The sequence below is a fragment of the Rhinolophus sinicus genome, chromosome 17 (genome assembly GCF_057876585.1).
Source record: "Rhinolophus sinicus isolate RSI-liver-muscle chromosome 17, RSI-T2T, whole genome shotgun sequence".
Classification (NCBI taxonomy): Eukaryota; Metazoa; Chordata; class Mammalia; order Chiroptera; family Rhinolophidae; genus Rhinolophus; species Rhinolophus sinicus.
Genome location: NC_142517.1, coordinates 142,109,461 through 142,133,823, shown reverse-complemented (window position 1 = coordinate 142,133,823; position 24,363 = coordinate 142,109,461). Strand labels below are relative to the sequence as shown.

At 36.9% G+C, this 24,363-nt stretch overlaps 1 protein-coding gene across 15 annotated transcripts in view; it reads right to left on the bottom strand.

The window, feature by feature from the left end:
• Positions 1 to 533: 533 nt before the first annotated feature.
• MBD5 (methyl-CpG binding domain protein 5) overlaps positions 534 to 24,363 on the bottom strand; it is a 386,293-nt gene continuing 362,463 nt past the window's right edge. For all 15 annotated transcript variants that reach the window (XM_074335923.2, XM_074335952.2, XM_074335956.2 and 12 more), the window contains 3 exons: positions 11,149 to 11,222; positions 4,227 to 4,302; positions 534 to 1,142 (listed from right to left, as the gene is read on the bottom strand). In XM_074335923.2, the coding sequence (XP_074192024.1) occupies positions 1,071 to 1,142; positions 4,227 to 4,302; positions 11,149 to 11,222 (222 nt within the window). In that variant the 3' untranslated portion in view covers positions 534 to 1,070. The remainder of the gene's footprint in view (positions 1,143 to 4,226; positions 4,303 to 11,148; positions 11,223 to 24,363) is intronic.

Sequence of the window (24,363 nt, the reverse complement as noted above, 5' to 3'; positions counted from 1 at the left end):
TTATATTTATTTTTGTCGCTTAAGAAAAAAATACTGAATTATAATCAACCTTACCTCTGATAATGGTTTCAAAGTGGTGCTTTAGCCTCCATGTATGGGAGCAGGAAGTTTTATCTTGTCAGGTATTGTTTGCAAAAAAACTTAACTCCGAGCATCAACGGTGGTGCAGCATAAACTACCTAGTTCAACAGGTGGCTATCAAACGTTACCTACAGAAATGACTGAGTAAAATATTCCATCTAAGATTTTTTTTTTTTTTATAAAACCTATTCTACTTTAAAACTTAGGTAAAAAAAATATGCAACAAATGGTTGCAGTTTCTGAATTCTTAATTTAGACCTGTGAGCCCTCATCCCTTTAGAAATCTGCAAGGTTTCAATTTCCTAGACATCCGAAGTCAAATCCAGTGCATCCAGGCCAGGTTCATTCCAAACAGACAATATAAATGGACACTCAGTGGTGTGCAGTGTATGTCATAATTCAGGTAATACATCATGCCTTTTCTCTGCTGTTAAATACAAAAACAGCATCTGTTACATTATCATAGAAAAGCCTTTAGGTTGTATTTTTATTTATCACTTTACACTGGTAGTCTCTGGTAGGTGTACTCCATAGAAACCAAAGAATTTTGTACACTATTTCTTTGTACAATAAAAGATAAAGTGTGCATTAGGTACGCTTGTACATGACAATATTGTACAATATTTACATTGCTGATATCACCATGAAATTCTGTATTTTCTATATACAACATTGAAAATTCTTCAGAAACATTTGGACTATGTTTTATAATCACAATTTTAGTATTATAGAAAAAAGAGTTTCTCCATAATCTCTTGACCACTTATCACTCTCATCACTCAGGGATTTTGATTGGTTTTTCCAGCATTCATTATCCTTCCTGATCAAAAAAAAATATTGTATCACTGTTTCTTTTAGCACCCTGTGGCGGTGGTAGCTATCTGCCATAGTATAAATATTGATATAACAGTGGCTATATCAATACCTATATACAGATAGATCTGTGCACGTTCCTTTAATAAACACTGCGCATGGTGGAGTAGTCCCTGTTATCTGGATATCTTCCTCCTCTTGGGTTTGGGGGGTCTCATTTGTCTGTCTCCCTGTGGGATTTGGTGAACCTAGAAATAAAGAGGTAGGAAAAAACAACAGAGGTTGACATCATAACTACCATACGATTTTTGACAAAGGAACAGTGTAGGGAACAGACTCTGGCTTTCATTTTCAGTCATTCCTATCACAGGGCATTTACAATTTTTATGAAGACCCCAGATCTTAGTGTGGCCACAGTTTACAGAACATGCAGACTCCTGGAAACTGATAAGCAGAGCGACACTTTGTGGACCCCCAAACAGCGGAATACAAAGGAGGAAAAACATCAAGAGTGGGAAATGAGACGTGTAATTGCTATTGCTGCTGTACCTTTAAGATGAAAATAAGGCCTTTTCCATCTGAGAGCCCTAGACCCCCAATTTCACTAGAGTATGGAAAGTGGATAAATACACACCAATCATGTTTTCCTCTTCACTCCATCACCCTACTTATTTTACAACTATTAAGAAGGGTCAATGATCGTAAGAACCTTAGTACAAGGAAGTTTATTTATGAGAAGAGCCAGGATGTAAAATAGAATACCACTACCATCTGTTGGCAGATCTAAGCTTCTGTAGTCTGGCAAGAGCAATTAATACAACTCTATATACTAAGGCAGAAACTAGCAGCATTTAGGGCTGTGTATCAGACTGAGCAGGGGTGGAACAGTAGCAGAGCACGATTGCCAGGAATCAGACAGCAGGTATGACTTTGAGGGGCAGAGAGCAGATGCTACACATTGTACCATGTTGTCCCACATTGTACCATGATTACCAATAGGAAAATGCAAGGTCAAGACCCAGGAAAGGCAGGATGGGCCCAAGGCAGTGGTGTAGCAAATGCTCAATGACCAGCTCCCTGTGAATGAACACAAGCACACTGTACGTGCCCATTTCCATGGTGTAAACACTTCCACCACTGTCAATTTCAAGCTACCAACGTGATGTCACAGAACTCAGTTAGGAAGAGATATGCCCAATCAGTTCTTGAGATGTACTACAATTGCATGTTTTAAAGATAACATTTAGATAATAGCAAAGGCCAATGCTATTCAGGGTCAAATGCAGAAAGCTTTGTTAAAACTAATGTTTTACATTTATAAAATAACATTTATGAGTTTCTCAAACTGCCTCTTCCTCTTAACCCCTTTATACACATTTTTACAAAAAATTTCTAGTCTCTGATAAAGAACCATAACTGAAACCTTTTTATAATTGAGGAAAAAAGCCTTTACTCAAAATGTAAACTAGGAACCTGTGGATCAAATGTGGCCTGAAAAGGTATTTTGTTTAGCCATACGATATTTTAATTTATTTTTTTATTTTAAGTGTGTTTTTCCAGGACCCATCCGCTCCAAGTCAAGTAGTTGTTTCAATCTAGTTGTGGAGGGTGTAGCTTACAGTGGCCCATGTGGGGATCGAACCTGCAACCGTGTTTTTAAGAGCACTGCGCTCTAACCAACTGAGCTAACTGGCTGCCCCTGATATTTTAATATTTTTAAAACAGTCATCAACACTAAAAAGTGAGAAATTTTATTTCCAGACTTCTAGTGTCTACGAAAAATAGGAAGACTTTGCAACACTGGCACAATTTCCCATCCGGTTCAGATCTGCTGGAGCACGGAAGGTTGAGCTCCTTCTGGGGAGAGCACCCCCTCCCCCTGCCCCCCAGGTTGCCACAGTCCCCATCACTCCCAACTGCCTGCTGGCCACAAAGGCCAAATGTCCTGAGGCAGAGACTAGCAAGATGCTCGCCAAACCCATTTTCTCCTTTCCCTGGGCAGGTACATGGCATAATGCATTTCCTAGTCCATTTGAGTTAAGAAGGCCATATGACTGGGTGAGGGCAGTGGAAAGTCAGTAGAAGTGATGAGCTTCCAGGAATGGCCCCTAAAACCTGTCCTGATAGGCTTCTGTGTACACTCTCTTCTCTCACTTACTGGATATAATGGAGCCCCCTGAGGCCCTAAGGAATGGTGGACACTAGATAGAGAAAGAACCTGAGCCCCTGAATGACTGTGTCGAGCAAGCCCTTCTCTAAACAGAACCAGACCCGAGTGAGTCTTTACTGTGTGGAGCCTCTGAGACTGAGAGTTGGTAGGTAGCCTATCCATCTTGGTTGGCATTTCTCAATCCACTCAAATGGCTGTTTTTCTCGTATTTGACCCACAGTACTTATTGATATTATCTGTCTGGCCCTAGAAAGAATTTGCATATATAATCCCTGCTCCAGACTTTTCCTATAATTCTATCAGGAAATTTAACATCGTAGGGCCTCAGTTCACCCATTTTGTGACATGATGGGTTGGATCACAGAATCTCTAAAGCCCATACCAATCCCAACAAGCTGTGGTTCCATGACTTCTATCTGTCATGCAATAGCCACTAGCTGGGTTTCAGATAGCCTTGTTAACACAAAGTTTCAAGTAAAAGTAAATTTCATTTCATTGCTGAATAGCTTTAAATAATTCACATTTTTTAGAGATTACCAAAATTATATATTGAGTGTTTAGCCAATATGTGAATTAGAGGATAATGATTAAACTGCTCACATTCAACACTATTATAGTCAGTCAAGAAAAAGTAGACATTACTCTCTAAAACCAGAAGTCATAGTGTTAATTTAACAACAGAATTTTGTGCGAAATATTTTATTTTTTAGGTAACAGTAGAGAGAAAAATGAGAGGTCTATATACTCCTGACTTGACCTTTTTGTTCAATTTCACTTTTTTATTCTGTGGACAGAGTGAAATTTGCATTAGTGAATATTTAGACAACACTAATGGTCACTGCTCTTCAGAGTCTAATGCAGAAAGCTGTGGTTTGAACTTCAACATTTTACTATTCACATTTTAAAAGAATGTTATGTGGAAAAACAACAGAAGTTACTTATCTCTGAAAAGGCACAGTTAATACTACTAGGTTATTTTTTTCTTACTTTGGATCTTTTCTGATATCAATGGTTTTTCTTTTTCTTTTTTTGAGCCTAGTAGTTTAGTATTGCTATGTGAGTTGCTTGACAATATTTCAGAGGTTTTACCAAAAAAAAAAAAAAAAAAAGTGCAATACAATTTATTTTCAAAGAAACACAGTATAGTGGAAAAATAACTTACAGTCCCAGACATTTTGTCCAGTTCACTCATGGCCTCATGAATAGCAGCTTCTAAATGGTTATTTAGCTTTCCACTTCTGGAATTAATGAAAATAACACACCAGATTAATAAATTAAGGAAACAAAATTGCAATTTAACTCCCTAATCATAAAACAGAAGTACCAGTTTCACCAGAGAAAGGCAACTTATATTTGCATTTGGAAAATTCAGATGACAGAACACCCTGGGATTCTCACCACTGAATACTAATGATAGTCACAGAACTATGAAAAAAATTGGGAAAATTGATTCTTTCTCCTTCCACATGCTTCTTCCACAGTCTGATAGTTCTGCAAGAAAGCTGGGCCACGAAGCTCTTTTCCCACAGATGCTGCTCGCCCTCTCAGCTTCCAGCCTTTCCTGAGTTGTCTCTTGTTCTGGCTTGTTTCTTTCTCAGGCTGGCAGCCAGGCTGTGTGGCCAAGAGGAAGGGTGTAGGGACTGAAATGCAGGCTCTGGCCACTAGGGAGCTCCCTCTGCCCTCTCTGGAGCTCCAGGCTTCTGGAGTCAAGCAAGTGAAGGCTGAAATCCTGGCGTGTGTTCGTTCCAGATGGAAAACAGCTTAAATTGCCACACCTGCGGCTTCCTCCATGCCTGGGCCCACCACATTTTCCCCCAGACCAAAATGACATAACTATTTCAACAGATAAAGAATTACAGTCTCAGAGTGTCTATCACTAGTGTGACCTTTTCTCTCCACTCAGCATTCGTTACACGTTTGGCCTGAAACACACAGTACACACAGTACACCTGTTGAACTAATTACTAAAATCAGGCAAATCCATACTATCCACTTCTGTAGTGTTGTATCCTTTTCCATTCTGATAACTTACTTTGCCTCCTTCATGCATATAACTAATTACCCAATTAATCTGAGTAAGGTGATTCATTTCATTTCTCTTGTCACGAAAACTACTAGAAAAGCTGCGGAGGTAAACCTTTTCATAGCAGGCTTTTAGCATGGCTCTACGAAAGTTGAATCTCAGCATCTACATGGAGATTGGAAATTTACAGCTGTGGAAGAATTTGGCTCACAGTCCCATTTAGTTTGGCTCACAATGTGTTTAAAAATATACTTGAACTTTAGTGGATTGCCTGTAGATGAGGCCTTTCAGTTGACCACAGCCTGTACCAGGTTCTATCCTCACATCCCCAAACTGGACACTTCATACATTTAATTTGTGTGTACACCTGGGAGAACTCTGGAGTTTTCCACCCCTGAATATTATATGGCCAGGCACATCATGGATGCTCCCTATATTTACTAAATAAAAATGTTTGTTCACAGCTACCATGATGGGCCTACATTTTGGAAAACACATATGCACTTAAGTCAGTTTAACTGAAAGGAAAGATTAATGTATTGCTTTTAACTAAATTATAAGGATAATGTAGCACCCTTTCCCCAACCTGCTGCTGACCTGGAAGCTAGCCTTGAGCTTTTATGTTTTTCCCATATATTTTTTGAAATGTAAACAATGCAGATAAGTGCATAGAATAAATTAACAACTCCTTACAAACTCATTTCCAAGAATAAACTGTTAATAAATTAGATATTTCCTTTAATTTTTTTTTTAATTTAAAAAAGTAAGCTGAAGTTCCCATTTGTCATCAATTTCCGGTCCTATTCTCTCCCCAAAGGCAACTGTGTTGTTTATCCCTCTAGTATGTTTTCATATTTTAGATGATACATGCATGAACAGTACCTAGCATTGTTTTATTGGTGGTTTTTTTCCATATATACACTCAAAAGGTACTGATATTCACACCATTCTGCAACTTGTCTTTTTTCCTCTTTATCACTGTTTCTGAGCACTGTCCAAGTTGATATAACCTATTTATATATTCCCTTTTATTTCCCTACCCATTCTGGATTTAAGAGGCCCTGGGTATCTTGGGGAGTTAGTCTGACTTGTTTTCCCAATTATGTTAAGCATAATTCTCAGTGACTGGGCAGGAATCCAGTCCCAGGAGTCTGTAGGGCCATCTACGCTTGGCTGAGGTTTGTGTGGGCTGTTTGGTGAAGGTCCTGACGGTATCACACGCTGCCCGAGAATATTACATCTTGTGTAATGTATTAAATGGAGAGGATGCCAAAAAATGTACACACATTTTAAGAAAGGAAAAAACTGTATTAAAATTGTAATAATATATACCGATAACAAAAGATGAATACATGTGTATGCATTTTTTTGGCACCCTGGTAGATTTCTTCTTAATATTTCTTTTGTATTGAAAAATATGAACATAAGTTTTAAAAGATATTTATTTGTTATACATTCTGATAGTAAGATCTTATGTGTTTAAAATTGACTAAAGGTCTAAATGTCTCAAAGAAGGTAAATTGTTTCCTTGAAAAATCATCAGAGAATCTTGTTTCTCTCACCTTTATCTTAATAACAAAAATAACTACTACTTATTGAACATTTCCTATGTGCCAAGAATTATAATAAATCTGTATATACATTATTTCATTTAATCCTTACAACAATCCAAAGAAGTCAGTATTATGACAGTTGTTTGTATGCACTATTTTATGACTTTTTATGGAGAACTGGTGAACCAATTCTAATTTCATAATGAGGAAAATATTTAAATACAAATAGTTTTTAAAAGTAAAAAATAAAAAGAGTCATGGAAAATTTTTACCTAAATATAAAAAATTAAAATATCATCACCATTAAAATACAAAAATAATTCAACATTACTTATTGAATGAAAACACAGCATTTTAGGAGTTTGTGACCTAATGCCTCAACAAGATATTTAAAATGTTTGTAAATACCTTGTATTAATTTAAGCTAAATCAGTAATATTTTTTTCTCTTTAACAAACTGAAGTAGGTAATAGAGGAGGAAATGATTACTTTTGGAAGAGAGAATAGATACAGAGATATGGGGCATGAAATTAGTTGAATACATCATGAGAATCAAAAGGTAGAGAGAGGCTTTCCCACAGGTCAAATCTGCAGACCAATTTTTACACTCACTTGTCAAGTCGGGAAAGAATAAACTTAAAAGAGGAAGAAAAAGCTCCATGAGTTCATGAAATAAGCCATTAGTAAAAATTCAGTCTTCCAGTTCAGAGGGCCTCCCTGTGGTGTCTCTTCTACTATTTTCTATACCCCGCTGACATTTAATAATAAACATTTTTACTAATGGACACTCTAAAACCTACTTGATTAAGCCATAGATGTTCATATAATCACATTTCGAGTTATTAATGGAGATAATTGCCACTTCTCATCTTCATTGCCTATATTGTCACACATTATCCTTATCTTCACTAATTAATAAATAAAAGCCAGGTACACATCTGTGAATGGCACAAGAAATAAGAGGGAAATGAGAAATTGCATGTTGCAGTTTAGAATTTAAGAAACTCCCTTCATGTAGAACAGAACACATTGGGTTAAGACTTAAACATTAAGCATCTTAAGACTCTGAAACTAATCCATAGAGTAAATATGCAGATTTAAGAACATTTTACACACTAAGTATCATTTCTTGGTTTTAAAGTGAAAGTGTGATTTATTTCATTGCTTTCATTTTCCAGATTCATAAAAATCAGGTTACCAAATAGTTTATGTGTACCTATCGACAGAAGGTTTGATCCTCACTTAAATGAAAATCATAACACTTCTAACAGCTATGGTATTTATTTCCTCTTTTAAGAACAAAATGACCCTGAGTAGTGTCTTCAATAAATATGTTAATATTTCTGTTGTGATTAGGCTGTAATAAGCACATTAGTTTAAATATATTTATTTATGGTACAATTTAATTGTAGGATATTAAGGATTAAAATGACTACGTAAAGTTCTAAACATTTAATACAGTCGTAGAATGTTTCAACTGGCAAAAATATCAGATAACTTTGTTTCTTTCACCTATATCTCTATAATAAAAATAACTATTTACTAAATATTTATCTTGGGCCAAGTAGTGTGTTAAGGCTCCAATTGTGTTACATATGTTATAAAATTCCTAAGAAGTAGGTATTAATATGCCTATTTTAGAAATGAAGAATTTGGGTTCAGAGAAATTAAGCAACATACCCAAAGGCACACGACTATGAAGTGAAAGAAACAAGATTTCAACTCAGGTCAAAAACCAACCTCTTAACCATCTTGTTCCAAATGCCATCTTCCCTTTTCAGTCTCTTCCTCGCTCCTTTCCCCCCCAGTTTACAAAAGCAGTCAACTGTTTGTCATCTTAAAAATTCTCCTATTGTTATTTTTCAGGAACTTTTCACATTAACGGTAGAAAGAAGAGTAAATAATCTACATCAGCTCTCGCTTCTTTCTTATTCTTATTCACTATTCAACCCACGACCACTTTGTTTTTAGACTCACTACTCCAGTGGAAACTGTTCTCACTAAGGTCACCTTCAAATGGCCCTGTTCAATGGAGATTTTTCAGTTCTTGTCTTACTGGACCTCTGTTGAGCATTCTATAATCCTGGAAATTTTCAGTCTTTGGCTTCTCACACCCTGCTCTCTTACCCCTGATCCTCCTCCTCCTTTCTCACCGTTCTTCACATCTTCCTCATGATCTCTAGTAAATGTTCCAATGCCCCAGCGTTCAATCCTTAGCCCACTGTTCAAATTGGTCAACGTATCTCTGTGTGTGATTGCAGCCATTTTCACATTGTCAAATTCCACTTCCGCCCAGTTTCAGACCTGTGTGTCCAACCTGTCCCACAAACTCCCCCCAGTGCACTCAGCAGTTCTCCCCTGTATTCTCCATCTCAGTCAGGGGGTTCACCATTTACCACGTCACCCAAACTAAAACCCTGACAGCTGTCCTTGTTTCCTCTCCTTCACATTCCAATCAATCACCATCATGTCCTGTCAGTTGTACCTTCCAAAAATGTCTATACCACGTTCCTTCTCCTCCGTCCTCATTGTTCCTTTCCTGGTTTGAGTTCTCATCCTCCCTCGTCTCCTGCCATGGCCTCCTAAACGCTCTCCCTGTCTCCAGTATTGTTCCCCTAAAATTGATCCTCCACACAGCCATATCTAAAGGGAAAATCCAACCCCCTGTCTCCTTCAGGCACTTCCAGTAAGATAAGGGATCCTCTGGGTTCTCACTAGGCCCTTATAATCTGGTTCCTGCTTACACCTTGGGCAACATCTCTTATCGTCCCCAAATCCAACGGCTGCTCTAATCTAAACACTAATCCTCCCCTTTATCCCCCACCCCCCCATCTTGGTCCTTGTTTCTTTTGTCTGGCTAACACCTACGTATTGTGTAACGCTAGATCCAGATATCATCTCCTCTAGGAAGCCTTCCTTTACCTGAGTTTAATGCCACTTCTCTATGAACCCCAAATAGTGGTCACCGCAATTTTAACATTTAAATTATTCATTTCTGGATTTGTCTCCTTCACTAAACAGTGAGGTCCAGGGACTGTAGCACTGTGAGTTGCACAGATTTTTTTTTTTTTTTTTTTTTTTTTTTTTGCTAAATTAGTCTCCTTAAATTGGGGAATAAATAAATGATTGGGTTTAACACATCATTTATCACTCATGGGACCTTCAACTAACTAAGCTATTTGGGTTTGAGTGTCCTCATCTATAAACGGGCTCAGTAATTCTGGCCCATCGTGTGATTGCATAAATCACATATGCAAAATGTAAAGTATTCTTCTGGGTATTTACAAGGCAAATCAGTCCACTTAGGCAACAGTATGATAAATAAAGCTGTTTTTCCTAATGCGTGCTGCATCTTTTCTTCTTTTCCCTCTCCAATCTGTACTCTAAAGTTATGGTTTCAGGAGAGATCCTTTAGATAATGCCACTTGGGATCCACATAAATTCACCACAAACAGTAAACTGGCTTTGAAGCAAAAAATTTTAAATCACTGTCTGTTACTCATTACCTTTCAGAAATTGCTTAATGGCAAATTTATGGGGAAAATCCAGAGACCCAGGAGTTTGCCCCTTGCAGTTGGCATCTTTTTATGACATTCCAGTGAGGTGAAGAGTTTCCCTAAGATTTGTTGAATTCTAAAATTTTACCTCTGGCAAGAAGATACCACTAAGAGGAAGAGAGTGCCCTTTAATAGATACTGGTATCATTATATAATCCTTTTATCCAAGATACACTATTAATCATTCTGATCTTGTAATTCGTAGAAATTTGATAATATGAAAAGTATAGTAACTGAACAGATATATTGATTATACATTTTTAAAAATAATTTTCCATACACATATACAGAAAAACATTTGCCTTTCTCAACCTTAAAATGAAATAAATTATGACACATAAAAACTACATTATATCACAGTGGAAATTGTGTTTCAAACATTATCTATTTGTCCACACTACGTTTACTCAGAATATAAAGATGTAGAAAAACTTGAATAATAATATCCCGGAGTTCAACTTCTTGTTATAATTCTGAAGAAAACCTATTGCCCCTGCGCCAAGAAAAGCATAAGTATTTACCATCACTTTGACTAATAACAGTTAATTTGCCAAAATTATTTACATGTGTACAACTGGAATATTTCCCCCCAAGTATTTGAATTGCAAATGGAGAGACTTTTGCTATACCTTCAGAGATAATTTAATTGCTACATGTTAAGAATATTAGCATATTTTCTTGTCCACTAAATCAGAGGGATAGAGATGGAGGGAGTGAGGCATGAGCTGATGAAGAGGGAAATCCTGCACACAGTATAAATTGTTAAGAAAATATTTTCTGTAATTGCTAATCCAGCTTGTCTATAAATGGTCCTATTTGGCGATCACTATTAAACTGTTCTCAGGCAGGCTACAAGATGGTCGAAAGCAGTGAGATTTCATTGTCCCTTTGAAGGAAAACCAGTAAATTATATCCTTGAAAAACAAAAATGGGGGAAAAAATAGTGCTTACTTTCTGTTTCTTTTCCGGGCTCGGCTGTAGGCTTCTAAACCTTCTGTTAGTGTCTTCAACTTCTCGGGCTCCACCTAAGTGAAGGTATGAAGACCAAACCACGTTACCCAGACCTGCAATTGTTAACACTGTTTTTACTTTCCTGCTGTACAAGCAGGCGCTGCCCTGGGGGAGGGGAGGCTTACAACTTTCACTGCCCTGTCAAATGTCTTGTCCTCTCAAGCAGAGGTTGGTGCCACGGCTCCAGGCTGCAAACATCAATGGAAATGAAAGACTGTTTGGCTTTCAAATTGTCAACATTTTGAAAACAGTATTTTAAGAACAGAGCTTGGAATTTAGATAACCCCAACTTTCGATTCACAGAGTCATTTAAATCAGAGATCCTGGTTTGCTTTCTCCACTGCCTGCTGTTCAGAAACTGCAAATCCGTATTCCATCAGGACAAAAGCAGTGGTTAGTGAAGGGGGTGGGCTTTGGAGCCAAGAGATTGAAGTTTGAATCAATCTGATCTCAAGTCCTAGCATGAACAAACCATTTAAATTTTCTGAGCCTCAGTTTCCTCCTCTTTAAAATGAGGGCGATAATACCTATCTTCCTGCTAGAACTGCTGTGAGAATTAAAATGCGACAAGTCCAGTTGACCATTTGGCCAAGCACAGAGCAGTTATCATTACCTACTATGCATTAGGGAGGCCACGCACAGTCCTTACTGATTGGGAAGAGGGTGTGGCTACACCTTATGGGCGGGTCCTCTCCCTGTCCTGCTCTATCACCACCAGCCTGTGTGAAGCCTGGCATCTTTTCACAGTGTGGCCACCAAATGGTAGCTGGGCGTTCTGTGGGGGTGGGGAGGTACAGCCTTTGCCACTCACCCCCGGTGGTCTCTGTCATGGTTCTTGAAGTCACCTCTCCTAAGAACAACAATTAATAAATAGGAAGGAAAACTTGTGTGTAACTTGTGAATAAAAACACCTTTAGAAAAACAATCGCTATTTTTATTGATCTTAAAAAAAAAAAAAGACAATCTAAGTAAAGACAGTGTTGCTTATTGTATAAACACAACTTCAAGGCAAATCCCCAGGCCACCCCTTAACCCAGTTTTTCCCCCACCCCTATGCTACTTTTATATAAAAATTCAGAGGTTGCCAAAATGCCTCACGGGTAAGAAAATAAACACTAATAAACAAGGAAATTATTATTAACTTTTTCTTTAAATCTTCCTGACTCATGAATACCATTTATAAATGACTGTCCTTTGACACTCCCTTCAAATCTAGTACACAGTGGTGATTAACAAAGGGTTTCCATTGTCAAGTCTGAAAACAAGCATTTCTAATTATTTAATGAGGAAAAACAGTCAAATAATGAAAACACTTTCCTTTCTGTGATTTTTGTATTTTGTCCTAAGGGATCCAAATATCTTATGCACACAAGTTCATTGAGGATAACCAATCTATCATGTGCCAGGACAAGAGACAACTTTTTCTTCCAACAACGCTTAGACAGGAGCCATGAAGAAAATGTCTTATTAGGATGACTGGAAAAGCTTAAGTAAGATGAATATCTATCTATCTATCTATCTATCTATCTATCTATCTATCTATCTATCTATCTATGTGTTTAAATAAAAAACAGGTGTCTGGATACATTTTCATATTTCATTTTAGAAATGAGGTTCCATTTTTATATTCACTCACACACAAAAAATATGAGAGATATTTCATATATTACATTTATGTAATTTATAGCTAATTCCACTTATATTTAAATGACTTTCGTGACAGCAGGAGAAGCTCTCCAGTAACATAAACTTCAATTAGATGCAAACTGGTTGGTATCAGAAGGGATGGATGGAGAAAACAGAAAGCAGATTCACAGTAAAACAAATCAAGACATCACAATGAAAACTTTCCCCATTGGTCTTAACTAAAAACAAAACAAAACAAAACAAAACAAAACAAAACAAAACAAAAACAAAAAAAAAACCCAAAAGCCTAAGTTAAGTCAAACTATTTTTTAAAATCTTTAATTTTAATTAAATAAGGAATAAGGGGCAGTAAAAGCATTTCTTGTGAATTTTTATGTAAAAGGCACTGTTTTATATTTAATGTGGTAATACTGCAAACTAGTCTTCTATTTGTTATTTTACAGATGGGACTCAGTGAGTTTAAGTAACATAGACAGCACTGAAACTCATGCCTGACTACAAAGCATTCAACCTCTCTTTACCATACCAGATCCAATGTACATTGAAATATACAGTCATTTTATATATGTTATACACACATATATGTATATATACACACATATGTATGTAAGTATGCACACACACTCAAAAAATAAGTCAAATTATTTTAAATCGAATTACATTTTTAAAGAAATTAAGATAATATTTGCCCAAATTTGTCTTCAAATTTTTTTATGCTTGGATAATTTCCTGATGATTTTTCTGAACTAATTCTCTACCATGATTTCTTCATTTAATTTTGCCTATAAGGCTCTAAGTTACTCTCACAATGAACTATATTATTTATAAAGGATTCAATGAACTTGACAGAGAAAGCAATGATGGTGCTTTCTGAAACTAAATATAAATAAGATACACAGCATGTTTGTGCATTTCTGATATAACAGGATCATACATATCCAGAGGTAAATGTTTATTTTGTTTCAGAATTTTAGTAATCTACAGTATTGTGGAATATAACACATGAAGGGTATGTTTTGTTTCTGGGGAAATATTCATACACGTACACAATATTCAAGAAGACCTTTATAGATACCACCCCCCCAATGGTATCAGAAAAGAACAAAATAAATTCAATTTCTAGTGAAATAGAAATAATATTTAATGACTTAATAAACACTCCCTTATAAATTACTTGGTTAACTCGTAAATGAGGAAGTACTGGGAAGTCAAATATATATATATATATAAAACATTAAAAAGGTTAAACACATATTGTTAATAAAATTTACACTGAAGGGGCTAGAAATTTGAGACAGAATACTTTAATCTGTAACTATAATCTTATATTTTTGTATATTCACAAGCCAGGATTTCAATAAATTAATTCCTAGATAGGAATCTAGGTGAGAAATTGGGGGAGGACTTTATATTGTATTTTTACTCATTACTCATCATTGGCTTTCATATTCTCATTCTAGTAATGATGATGTTATAGTAATGGCCATCATGACATTTGTACACATGTCATTTAAGAATTAGAAAAAGATACTCAGAATTCATATGTATTTATAACTCACATATTATCTCAGGTATAAATATACACCTATGTTGAATACTTTTTTACTCCTAAATCCCTTCTTTCACTCATTCAATTATGCAGATATAACAATTCTTAGACATAAATAGTCCTATAACCTGTTCAGTCAGGTTAGAAACATATCCATAAGGTCAGACATTATATAGTGGAGGTTTAACAGTTTTCTGAACAAGTTTGAATTTCTGCTTGTTTCTTTTGTTCACAAGACACATATTAAACATTTGGTAATTTAATTAAGTTTGACTTGGCATCAGCACAGTAGCATGTAGTGTATCTCAGGAATAACTTAAAGTCTGTTGAAAAAGGAGACAAAACCTTTCAGAGAGCCAAACTGACCCTCTGAACATAAGGTGTAGTACATATTAGAAGAACCTCAGGGATCCTGTCAAGATGGCGAAGTAGGTAAACACTGTGCTCATCTCCTGTCACAACCACATCAAAATTACAACTAAAACTACAGAATAACCATCACTGAGAATCACCTGAAATCTAGCTGAACTGAAGTCCTACCTCTAAGGACGTATCGAAGAAGCCAACTGGAGACTAGTAGGAGGGGCAGAGACAGAATGGGCTGGTCTCACACCTGTGTGTGACCATTAAAAATTGGGAGGGATATCTCAGCTGGGGAGGTAACCCCCCACAAGAACCGAGACGTCCCAACCTTATATCAGGCTTCCCAGCCCAGGATTTCAGTGCAAGGAGAGAAGTCCCCCTAACTTCTGGCTGTGAGAACCAGTGGAGATTGTGGCAGAGTGAGATGGAGGGTGGCTGCACTCCTAGTTGCTCCTCTTAAAAGGAGCATAGACTTATTCACTGATGGACTCACTTGCTCTGAGCTCCAGTACTGGGACAGTAGCTTCCAAACAGGGACATACAGGGATGAACTGAATTATCTGACTTCAGAGTGAGGGCTGGAGGGGCAGCTTTCTCCTGTACAGAGGAGTTGGTGGAAGCTATTGTTTCTTTGTTGCGTCCTCCCACTCCCGGTGTGCAGACACAGGTGGCCACCATATCTGAGTCTCCATCAACCTGGCTAACACTGTTCATTCATCTTGATTCCCTGAGATCCCCACCCCACCCAACATTCGGGCCCACCCAAGCTGCTTCCAGTGGCTTCCATGTACAAATGACCTGTCTTGGCTCATGTTACAGACATTCCTAAAATCTCTCAAAGGTTCACAAAGCCCAAACAAGCAGCATCTGGCTTTGGTGTGTCCCATATCTGACTGAGCATCTCTATGTCCAGCACTAGCAGCAGCTGGCCTCGGTTCTCAGCTAGACATCTTAAGGTACCTCCCAGCCCAGTGCAGGTGGTGGCCATCAGCAGATTGCTCTGTGGCTCATGGCAGATGGCTCTAGGCAGGGCACTGGATGCAGCTGAACTTGGCCCACAGCAGGGCCCCTATCAGAAGGCCCCTGGGGCCATACACATGGTGGCTGGCTTCAGACTCAGCTGAAGCACTATCCAGTGCCCTCTGAGGATGACACACCCAAAGGTCAGACTAAGCAGGCCCCACTAAAGTGAACCCTATTCTATTGGGTCAGCTCCCACACCACAGCTCCTCCATTGTAGTCATGGCCAGTCCTCACAACCAATCAGCCCGAGGGTCAATCCCCCTCATTGAAGTGCAAACAGTAACCAAGGCTCAACAACAACAGGAGGGCACACATAACCCACACAAGGGACACACTTGGAGCACCTGGCTCAGGTGACCAGAGACTGCACTACTGGACCTCACAGGACATCTACTACATAAGGCCACTCTACTAAGACAGGGAGACATAGCAGCTCTATCAACTACACAGAAACAAACACTGAGAGGCAGCCAAAATGGGGAGACAAAAGAAACATGTCCTAAATGAAAGAACAGAACAAAGCTCCAGAAAAAGAACTAAACAAAAAGCAGACAAGCAATCTATGAGAAGCAGAGTTCAAAACATTGGTTATAAGGATGCTCAATGATCTCAGGGGAATTTCAAAAAGAGACAGGAAACATAAATATGGAGATAGGAAACATAAAAAAAGAACGAGTGAGAAATGAAGAATACAATACCTGAAATGAAGAACACATTAGAGGGAATCAACAGCAGATTAGATGAAGCAGAGGACTGAGTTAGCGATTTGGCAGATAAGGTAGCAGAAAGCACCCAATCAAAACAGCAAAAAGAGAAAAATTCAAAAAGTGAGGAGAGTTTAAGGCGCCTCTGGGACAACATCAAGCATATCAACATTCACATCATAAGGGTACCAGAAGAAGAGAGAAAGCAGAGTATTGAAAACCTATTTGAAGAAATAGTGACAGAAAACTTCGGTAACCTGACTAAGGAAACAGACATACCAGACCAGGAAACACAGAAAGTCCTAAACAAGATGAACCCTAAGAGGCCCACACCAAGGTACATCATAATTAAAATGCCAAATGTTAACGACAAAGAGAGAATCTTAAAAGCAGCAAGAGAAAAGCATTTAGTTACCTACAAGGGAGCTCCCATACGACCGTCAGCTGATTTCTCAATAGAAACTTTGCAGGCCAGAAGGGAGTGGTGAGACATATTGAAAGTGATGAAAAGCAAGGACCTACAACTAAGATTACTCTACCCAGCAAAACTATCATTTAGAATTGAAGGATAATAAAGAGCTTCCCAGACAAGAAAAAGCTAAAGGAGTTCACCAACACCAAACCAGAATTACAAGGACTCTTAGAGGGACTTCATTAAGATGAATATATATATATACATGGCAACAACAACGTATCTATCAACAATTACTTTCAATGTAAATGGATTAAATGCTCCAATAAAAAGATAGGGTGTTTGAATAGATAAGCAAACAAGACCTTATGTATGCTGCCTATAAGAGACTTACTTTAGATTGAAATATACACACAAACTGAAAGTAAAGGGATGGGAAAAAGATATTTCATGAAAATGAAAACAAACAAACAAACAAAAAAATGAGTAGCAATACTTATACCAGACAAAACAGACTTCAAAACAAGACTATAACAAGAGGTAAAGAAGGACCTAGTAATCCCACTTCAGAGTATTTATCTGAGGAAACCGAATATGTTACTTCAAGGGGACGTGTGCTTCCATATGTCCATTGCAACATTTTTTACAATGACCAAGATGTGGAGACAACCTGGGTGTCCATCGATGGAAGAATGGATAAAGAGTAGGTGGTACATGTATATGGTGGAATATTGCTCGGCTATGGAAGGGAATGGGTTCTAGCCATCTGCAGCAGCTCGGATGGACCTGGAGGGTGTTGTGCTGAGTGAAGAATGTCAGACAGAGAAAGACAAATACAATGTGATTTTACTTATATGTGGAATTTAAGATCAAAATTAACAAAAAAGAGAGAAACAAACTCATAGATACAGAGAACATTTTGATGGTTTCCAGATGGGAGGGGGTTTGGGGGGTGGGTGTAAAAGGGGAAAGGATTAAGAAGTATAAATTGGTTGTTACAAAGTAGTCATGGGGATGTAGGGTATAGCATAAGAAATATAGTCAATTATATTGTAATAACTATGTATGGTGTCAGATGGGTACTAGATTTATCAGGGTGATAGACAGGAGCCGGCTTGGGGCACAAGGTGAAAAAGGTGAAGGGACTAAGAAGTACAAACTGGTAGTTACAAAAGAGTCATGGGATGTAATGTACAGCATAAGGAATATAGTCAATAATATTGTGATAATGTGGTACAGTGTCAGATGGTTACTGGACTTACCATGGTGATCACTTCTTTAGATATATAAATATTGAATAACTATTGTGTACACTTGAATTAATATAATATTGTATGTTAGCTCTATTTTAATAAAAATCTTTAAAAAAAAAAAGAACCCGAATGAAAGATCCCAGATCACTTTTGAATAGAGCCAGTTAACTATAGATGATGTTAAAATTCCCTGCAGGCTTTCATCCTGAGAACAGGATTAAATCTCTTGGTGGTTATTTTGCTGCTATTTATTGGTGAGCAAAGCTGTCACACAAAGGTCAAAGGATAGAGCACCACGTACATTACAGGTTTCATAACAGAGACTAGGCAGCTGATCTCAAGCTCCCCTTTCAATTTTTGACTTCCCCATCCCATCTCTACAATGTCATCAGCTCCTGTTGTTGGCAGACTGATATCATGCAAAGAGTGCTAACGCTTAGAGTTAGGAGACCAGGGCTGGGCTTTGGCTTAAATGTCTGTGATCTGTGTCCTTAGGAATGCCACTTCTCTGAGCTTCAGTTCTCTTATCTGTAAAATGGGGATAATTGTGTACATCTTTATGCATCATTGAGAGAATCTAAAAAGACAATGAACATGAAGGTGCTTTATAAACACCAAAGCAGTCTTTCCCAAAGTGCCACTGGTGGCATGTGACATTATTTTAGGTGGAGCATGGACAGATCTTTACACATTTTTAACAGTTATGTATTCATATAAATTTACATGAGAAAAATACAAAAGCATTTACCTATGATTTCACATATACCCTGTTTCCCTGAAAATAAGATCTAGCCGAACCATCAGCTCTAATGCATCTTTTGGAACAAAAATTAATATACGACCTGGTATTACATTATATTACATTATATTGTATTGTATTGTATTGTACTTTACTGTATTATATTATATTATATTATTATATTATATTATATTATATTATATTATATTATATTATATTATATTATGTTGTATTGCATTATATTATACCAGGTTTTATAGTAAAATAAGACCAGGTCGTGTATTAATTTTTGCTCCAAAATATGCATTAGAGCTGATTGTCTGGCTAGGTCTTTTTGTTGGGGAAACACGGTATTACATCTTAGAGTAAGACTGAAAAAGCTATTTAAAAAGTGTCTTGAATAGTGCCTAGTACATAATATGTGTTCAAGAAAATATTTGTTGAATGAATAAATAACAGTAAATGAACTTAAAGAAAAAATTTACTAAATAATAGTACAGGAAACATGCAATTTTGGCTGAAATACAGCTCTGAAGAATTAAGCAAATGTGAGGGATTTATTAGGTACATATTATCAAACATTTATTATATAGTAAATATTTTTTAAAAATCTTCAAGCTGAAAAAGTCTTGCTAACTTAAGTGCAATATGTCAAAATTTGAAAGAATGGGAATGAACGATAAATAAATAATTTGGGGTACAATGTTGACTCACCTGTGACAGAAAGAATGAACCTAATTTTCCAATAATAGTGCTCATGGAAACATCACTAAAATGAATCTCAATTTTTTCCAATGAACTAACAACCAAATCCACATTATTACAGTTTTAGTCAGTGACACTGTCTGAGGTATTTTTGTGTGTGTGTGCTTCCTTTCCTCTTCACTTTGGATAGCAGTGCCTTTAAGTACTAGAAAACTGTATTACAGGACTAGAGTAAATCTATTCTAAATGTGACAACAAATTTCATATTGATCCACAATACTTAAACAGAATTACATGTTTTGGATAAACTCGTATTTCTAAAGAAACACTGTTTAAAATCCCGTGTAACAGAATCATGTATTTGCCGCCAACCTGAGACTGCATTTGCTAATACCTATATGAAACCTGCCTTGACTCAGTTATCTGTGAATGAAAAAAAAATGTCCACAATATCCCACAATTCAGTAGAGTAAAGCTTAGTCTTACCTAAGCTTTTTACTCAGGTTAGTCTTTTTTCCTCATATTCACATTTTTGGTCTTAACTAGTTCTTCATTTTTATTCTTTCTCAAATTTTGATCAGGCACCAACTTTGTTAGCCTGGATCTTATCTTGCTTATTACTTTTCAGAAACTAGTTTGCTCCCTTTTCAAGAAGATTCTGTTGCTAGAGAGCATTGATTGCCCTTGCCGCCCCACCAGGCAAAATGCAGCTCAAATATTGTGGATATTGATTGGGTAGAGAGAAAAGGATTCATTTCCAACAGAGGTTAAGAAAATATATGAGGCAAAGGGAATATACAAAGAACACTTTCAACAGAGAATTACAGCACCAAACAATACAAACGGCTAACACTGATAAGCACGGAAAGAATATTCTTGAAAATAAAATGTTTAAACATCACAGGAAGGCATAGCTCCCAAATTCAGTCCCCAGGCTCAATTTAAGTTATACATTTCATGAATATGATGGTAAGCTGTCTCTGGTTTTCCTCCACATTGTCAAAATGTGTGTGCATGCGATGCTGACTGACGTACAGAAAGTGTGTTGTCCCAAATCAATTTGGTTATGAGTTTTAATAATGATGAGCTCTGTCTGTTTTGAATGACTATCTGGAGAGCTGCTTTGATCTCTACCTGCCCAATATAACTGTATGAAAAAAAGTCAAATTGTGAGTCTAGAAAAGGAGCACCCTACCCACTGCTTTTAAAAACACATCTTCATTTAATCAGGTAGTGTTACACCGAAATGTAGAACTTTTCTGGGTAATCAGGAGATGTCTCTATCTGTAAAACAACAACAAACGTTTCATTGAAAAGAAACGTTTTGGTGCCAATCTAGAAATAAATCCTTTCCTAAATTTGGCTGGAGTCAGACTATACATCGAATGTAAGAGTAACGAAATGTGAAGACCAACGGAAGGAGGTTCAAAGAGAGTAAAAATGCTCTACTCAGAAAAAAAATAACAAATTTATTTTTTGGCTATTACTTGAGAGTCAACCCTCTTAGGCTAGTTTATGTAAGATCAAAGATGGCAAATGATAATGACAAAATATATTTTAGAAAACAAGAACATTTTTTCTATTTTTAAATAATTATTGAAATAAGTACACAAAGATAACTGTTTCTCCCCACAGCTGTATGGGCTTAACATGTCTGCACATCATAGCATATAGGTGTAGTGCCAGTGAAAACCATTTTTCTTTCTAAGAGCTCCCTAATACTGTGCCAAGATTCAGCAGTGCATCTCTTCGGCCATGACTGGGTACTGGAACACAGCCCTGAGATTTTATTCTTGGCCACTGAACCTCCAACTACAAAGAGTTCAGGGTTGAGAGAGAAACTTGCACCATTTATTTGGAAAAAGTATAAACACCTTCCAGAATGTACTTCATTACAAACTGATAGCCAAAGTGAAAAATGTATTAGTACAATATACCACTTCCTGAACGGTATATACAAGGCACATAATATCCTTCAGGGCTGTCATGTAGCTTCAACATTGGGACAGTATTATATAGGGGTGATTCAGCCCAACTTTTCAGACTTTACAAAATCTCTACTAATTAATATTGTTGAGTGGGGAGAGGGTATGAAGGTAGAAAGTCTGAGTTTATACTTTTTAGAAACACTGGGGAGAGGAGGACTTTCAAATTCACTCAACAAACTAAGTGTTTAGAAACGCTTCCAAGTAGAACTCCTGCTTGAAATGAACAGCTGCTGTGTTTCCCCGAAAATAAGACCCAGCCGGACAATCAGCTCTAATGCGTCTTTCGGAGCAACAATTAATATAATTTTTCTTATATTATATTATATTATATTATATTATATTATATTATATTATATTATATTATATTATATTATACCTGGTATTACATTATATTATATTATACCCAGTCTTATATTATTAAAATAAGACTGGGTCTTATATTAATTTTTGCTCTAAAAGACGCATTAGAGCTGATGGTCCGGATAGGTCTTATTTTCGGGGAAACACGGTACTACTAATTTATAATCAGATATGCCAATTTGTATGATGTGCTGAGGTTTATAAAAAATAGTTATAAACTACTTCATTCATTAAATATATTCCTTATAAACCTTTCATCTTCAACCTGGATAAAGCATTCATAGATAATGCATAGGTAAATAATAACTAAGGTCAAATGACCACAATTCCATAATGGTGGAATCCAATTTAATCAGGTTGTCTACCGTTGGAAACAGGGATGAGGACGCTAATTTTTACTGAGCCTCTTTTGTGTGCTGGATAATCTATTTATGGCAGGCCATTTAATTCTTAAAACATTATTTTGAGTACGAATTAATATTCCCACTTGAGAGGTGAGGAGATTACAGCTGTGGGAGATGAATATACCTACCGAGGGCCATTTTGGTAACTGGCAGAGCTGGGATTAAGATCTCGTCAGAATGCCCAAAGCCCTTGCCTCTTTCTGCCACACACCCTGCTTTCTCTGGTTCTCCGTAGACTGTGTTCCTATAGTATCTGATGTTTAGAAATCAGATCTCTTAGAAAGTAATCTCAGAAACTATATAACATTTATAATGTGTTATTTGCAATTCTTCTACATTTAATACCCCACCAAAGACTCAAAGTGCCTTTCTAAACTCATAAATTGGCCCAGGCATTTACTATCATGACAAACAGTTGGCTAAAGTATCACTGTATGGACAACATGAAGATCTCAGCCCCTGGCAGATACTGGCGCTCCAATCATACCATTGACGTCTCAGTCCAGAGACTACTCAGACGACCAGAAAACACGAGCGGTGGGTGCCTGCTTTGCTCTGAAGTACTAACCTGTGATCCAGTCAATGAAATTATTTAGTTTTTCTATTTTGCCTGCTTCCAAAAAGAATTTGAAGTGGCTGCTGAGAACAAAGACTGTAACAGAAAACAAACGATAGGTTTGTGGGACGTGGAGGGTGAGGGGAGATAAGACAATAAATCTATTCTAAAACTTGAGTTAACCTAGATTTTTATCTGGTGGGACCTGACAGGATCTTGGATTCATTTACTTCGGTAGACAGAAATAGTATGAAAACCTGAGAGGCTAAGAAGGTTTTAAAAGATAATGTGTAAGAAAATTGTTTAGCAAACCTTTTCCTCTGAGATACTACAAAGATAAACACTAGGGAAAATGGTCCCACACTGGCCATTTGCAAGGTGGAATTAGAAAGATCTCACTGTAGCAAATAAATTGTTTATGGAGTCAGCCTCTGTCTTTCTCTCAACTTTATGAACACGTTGGCATTGTTGCCACCGTATATAAAAGCAAACCTAATGCACTGCTTATCTCTTGAAAAGCAGTCTGGTTACTAATGTACAAGACTGTCCACCACCGCTGCTGAGGACTAAGGGATTCTATGTAAATAAAAGTCACATCATAATTGGTTCACTTGAAGAGTACAAATTTCAGAATGGTTTTACTGGAAATCTTTTCAAATACATCATGTTTTGTCTTATCCCCATATTACACAGATATTAAACATAGTTTAATCTTTTCTTGGTGAACCACGATCACCAAGACATCAGGCAAAGGTCATCTGGCTTGACGTCAGACAGACCTGTATTTGAAATGTTGCCTTTTCTGGTGTTATAAATTGGGCACACTGTTTGCCTAGCTGGGCACCATCAAACAAGGTCTGAGGAAGCCCTTCTTTTGTTTTGTGAACTATAGGAGCCGAAAGAGCCTTTGTGAAGTAGTGCTTTGTTGTTTTTATGTGCAAAAGTGAGGTAGGTACTGAAAAGACCAGAGGTTTTTAAAAATGTTAAGTGCCCTACAGCTTTTAAGGCTGTTGTTATACCTTTCTTTTTAATGATAGATAAATAATTCATGTCTTATTAATATTTTATTACATGTCTTCAGTTTTTCACCTCTAAATGCGTGCTTTAAATTATTTTTTTCTGGATTATTAAAAATATTTGTAGTGTATCTTGAGATCGAGGATTTGATATCAAGGTTTTGAGAATGCAAAATTACAATGTCAGCCAATAGGAGGGGGGATGTTTGAATTTACAGAAATAATTTTATGCTCCCTACTAGGAATTCATCTATTGCTTAAAAGAAGGAAGAAAAAATCTGGATTTTTGAAACATCATCTTATAGTGAATGAAATGAAGCAAAATAAATGTTTCTTGGACTCCTAGATAATGACTTTTGTTTTTGTAATGTGCATCTCCCCAAACATCAGTGAGGAACTCAATCTCAGGAGTTCGCTAACACAAATGAACCAGAAG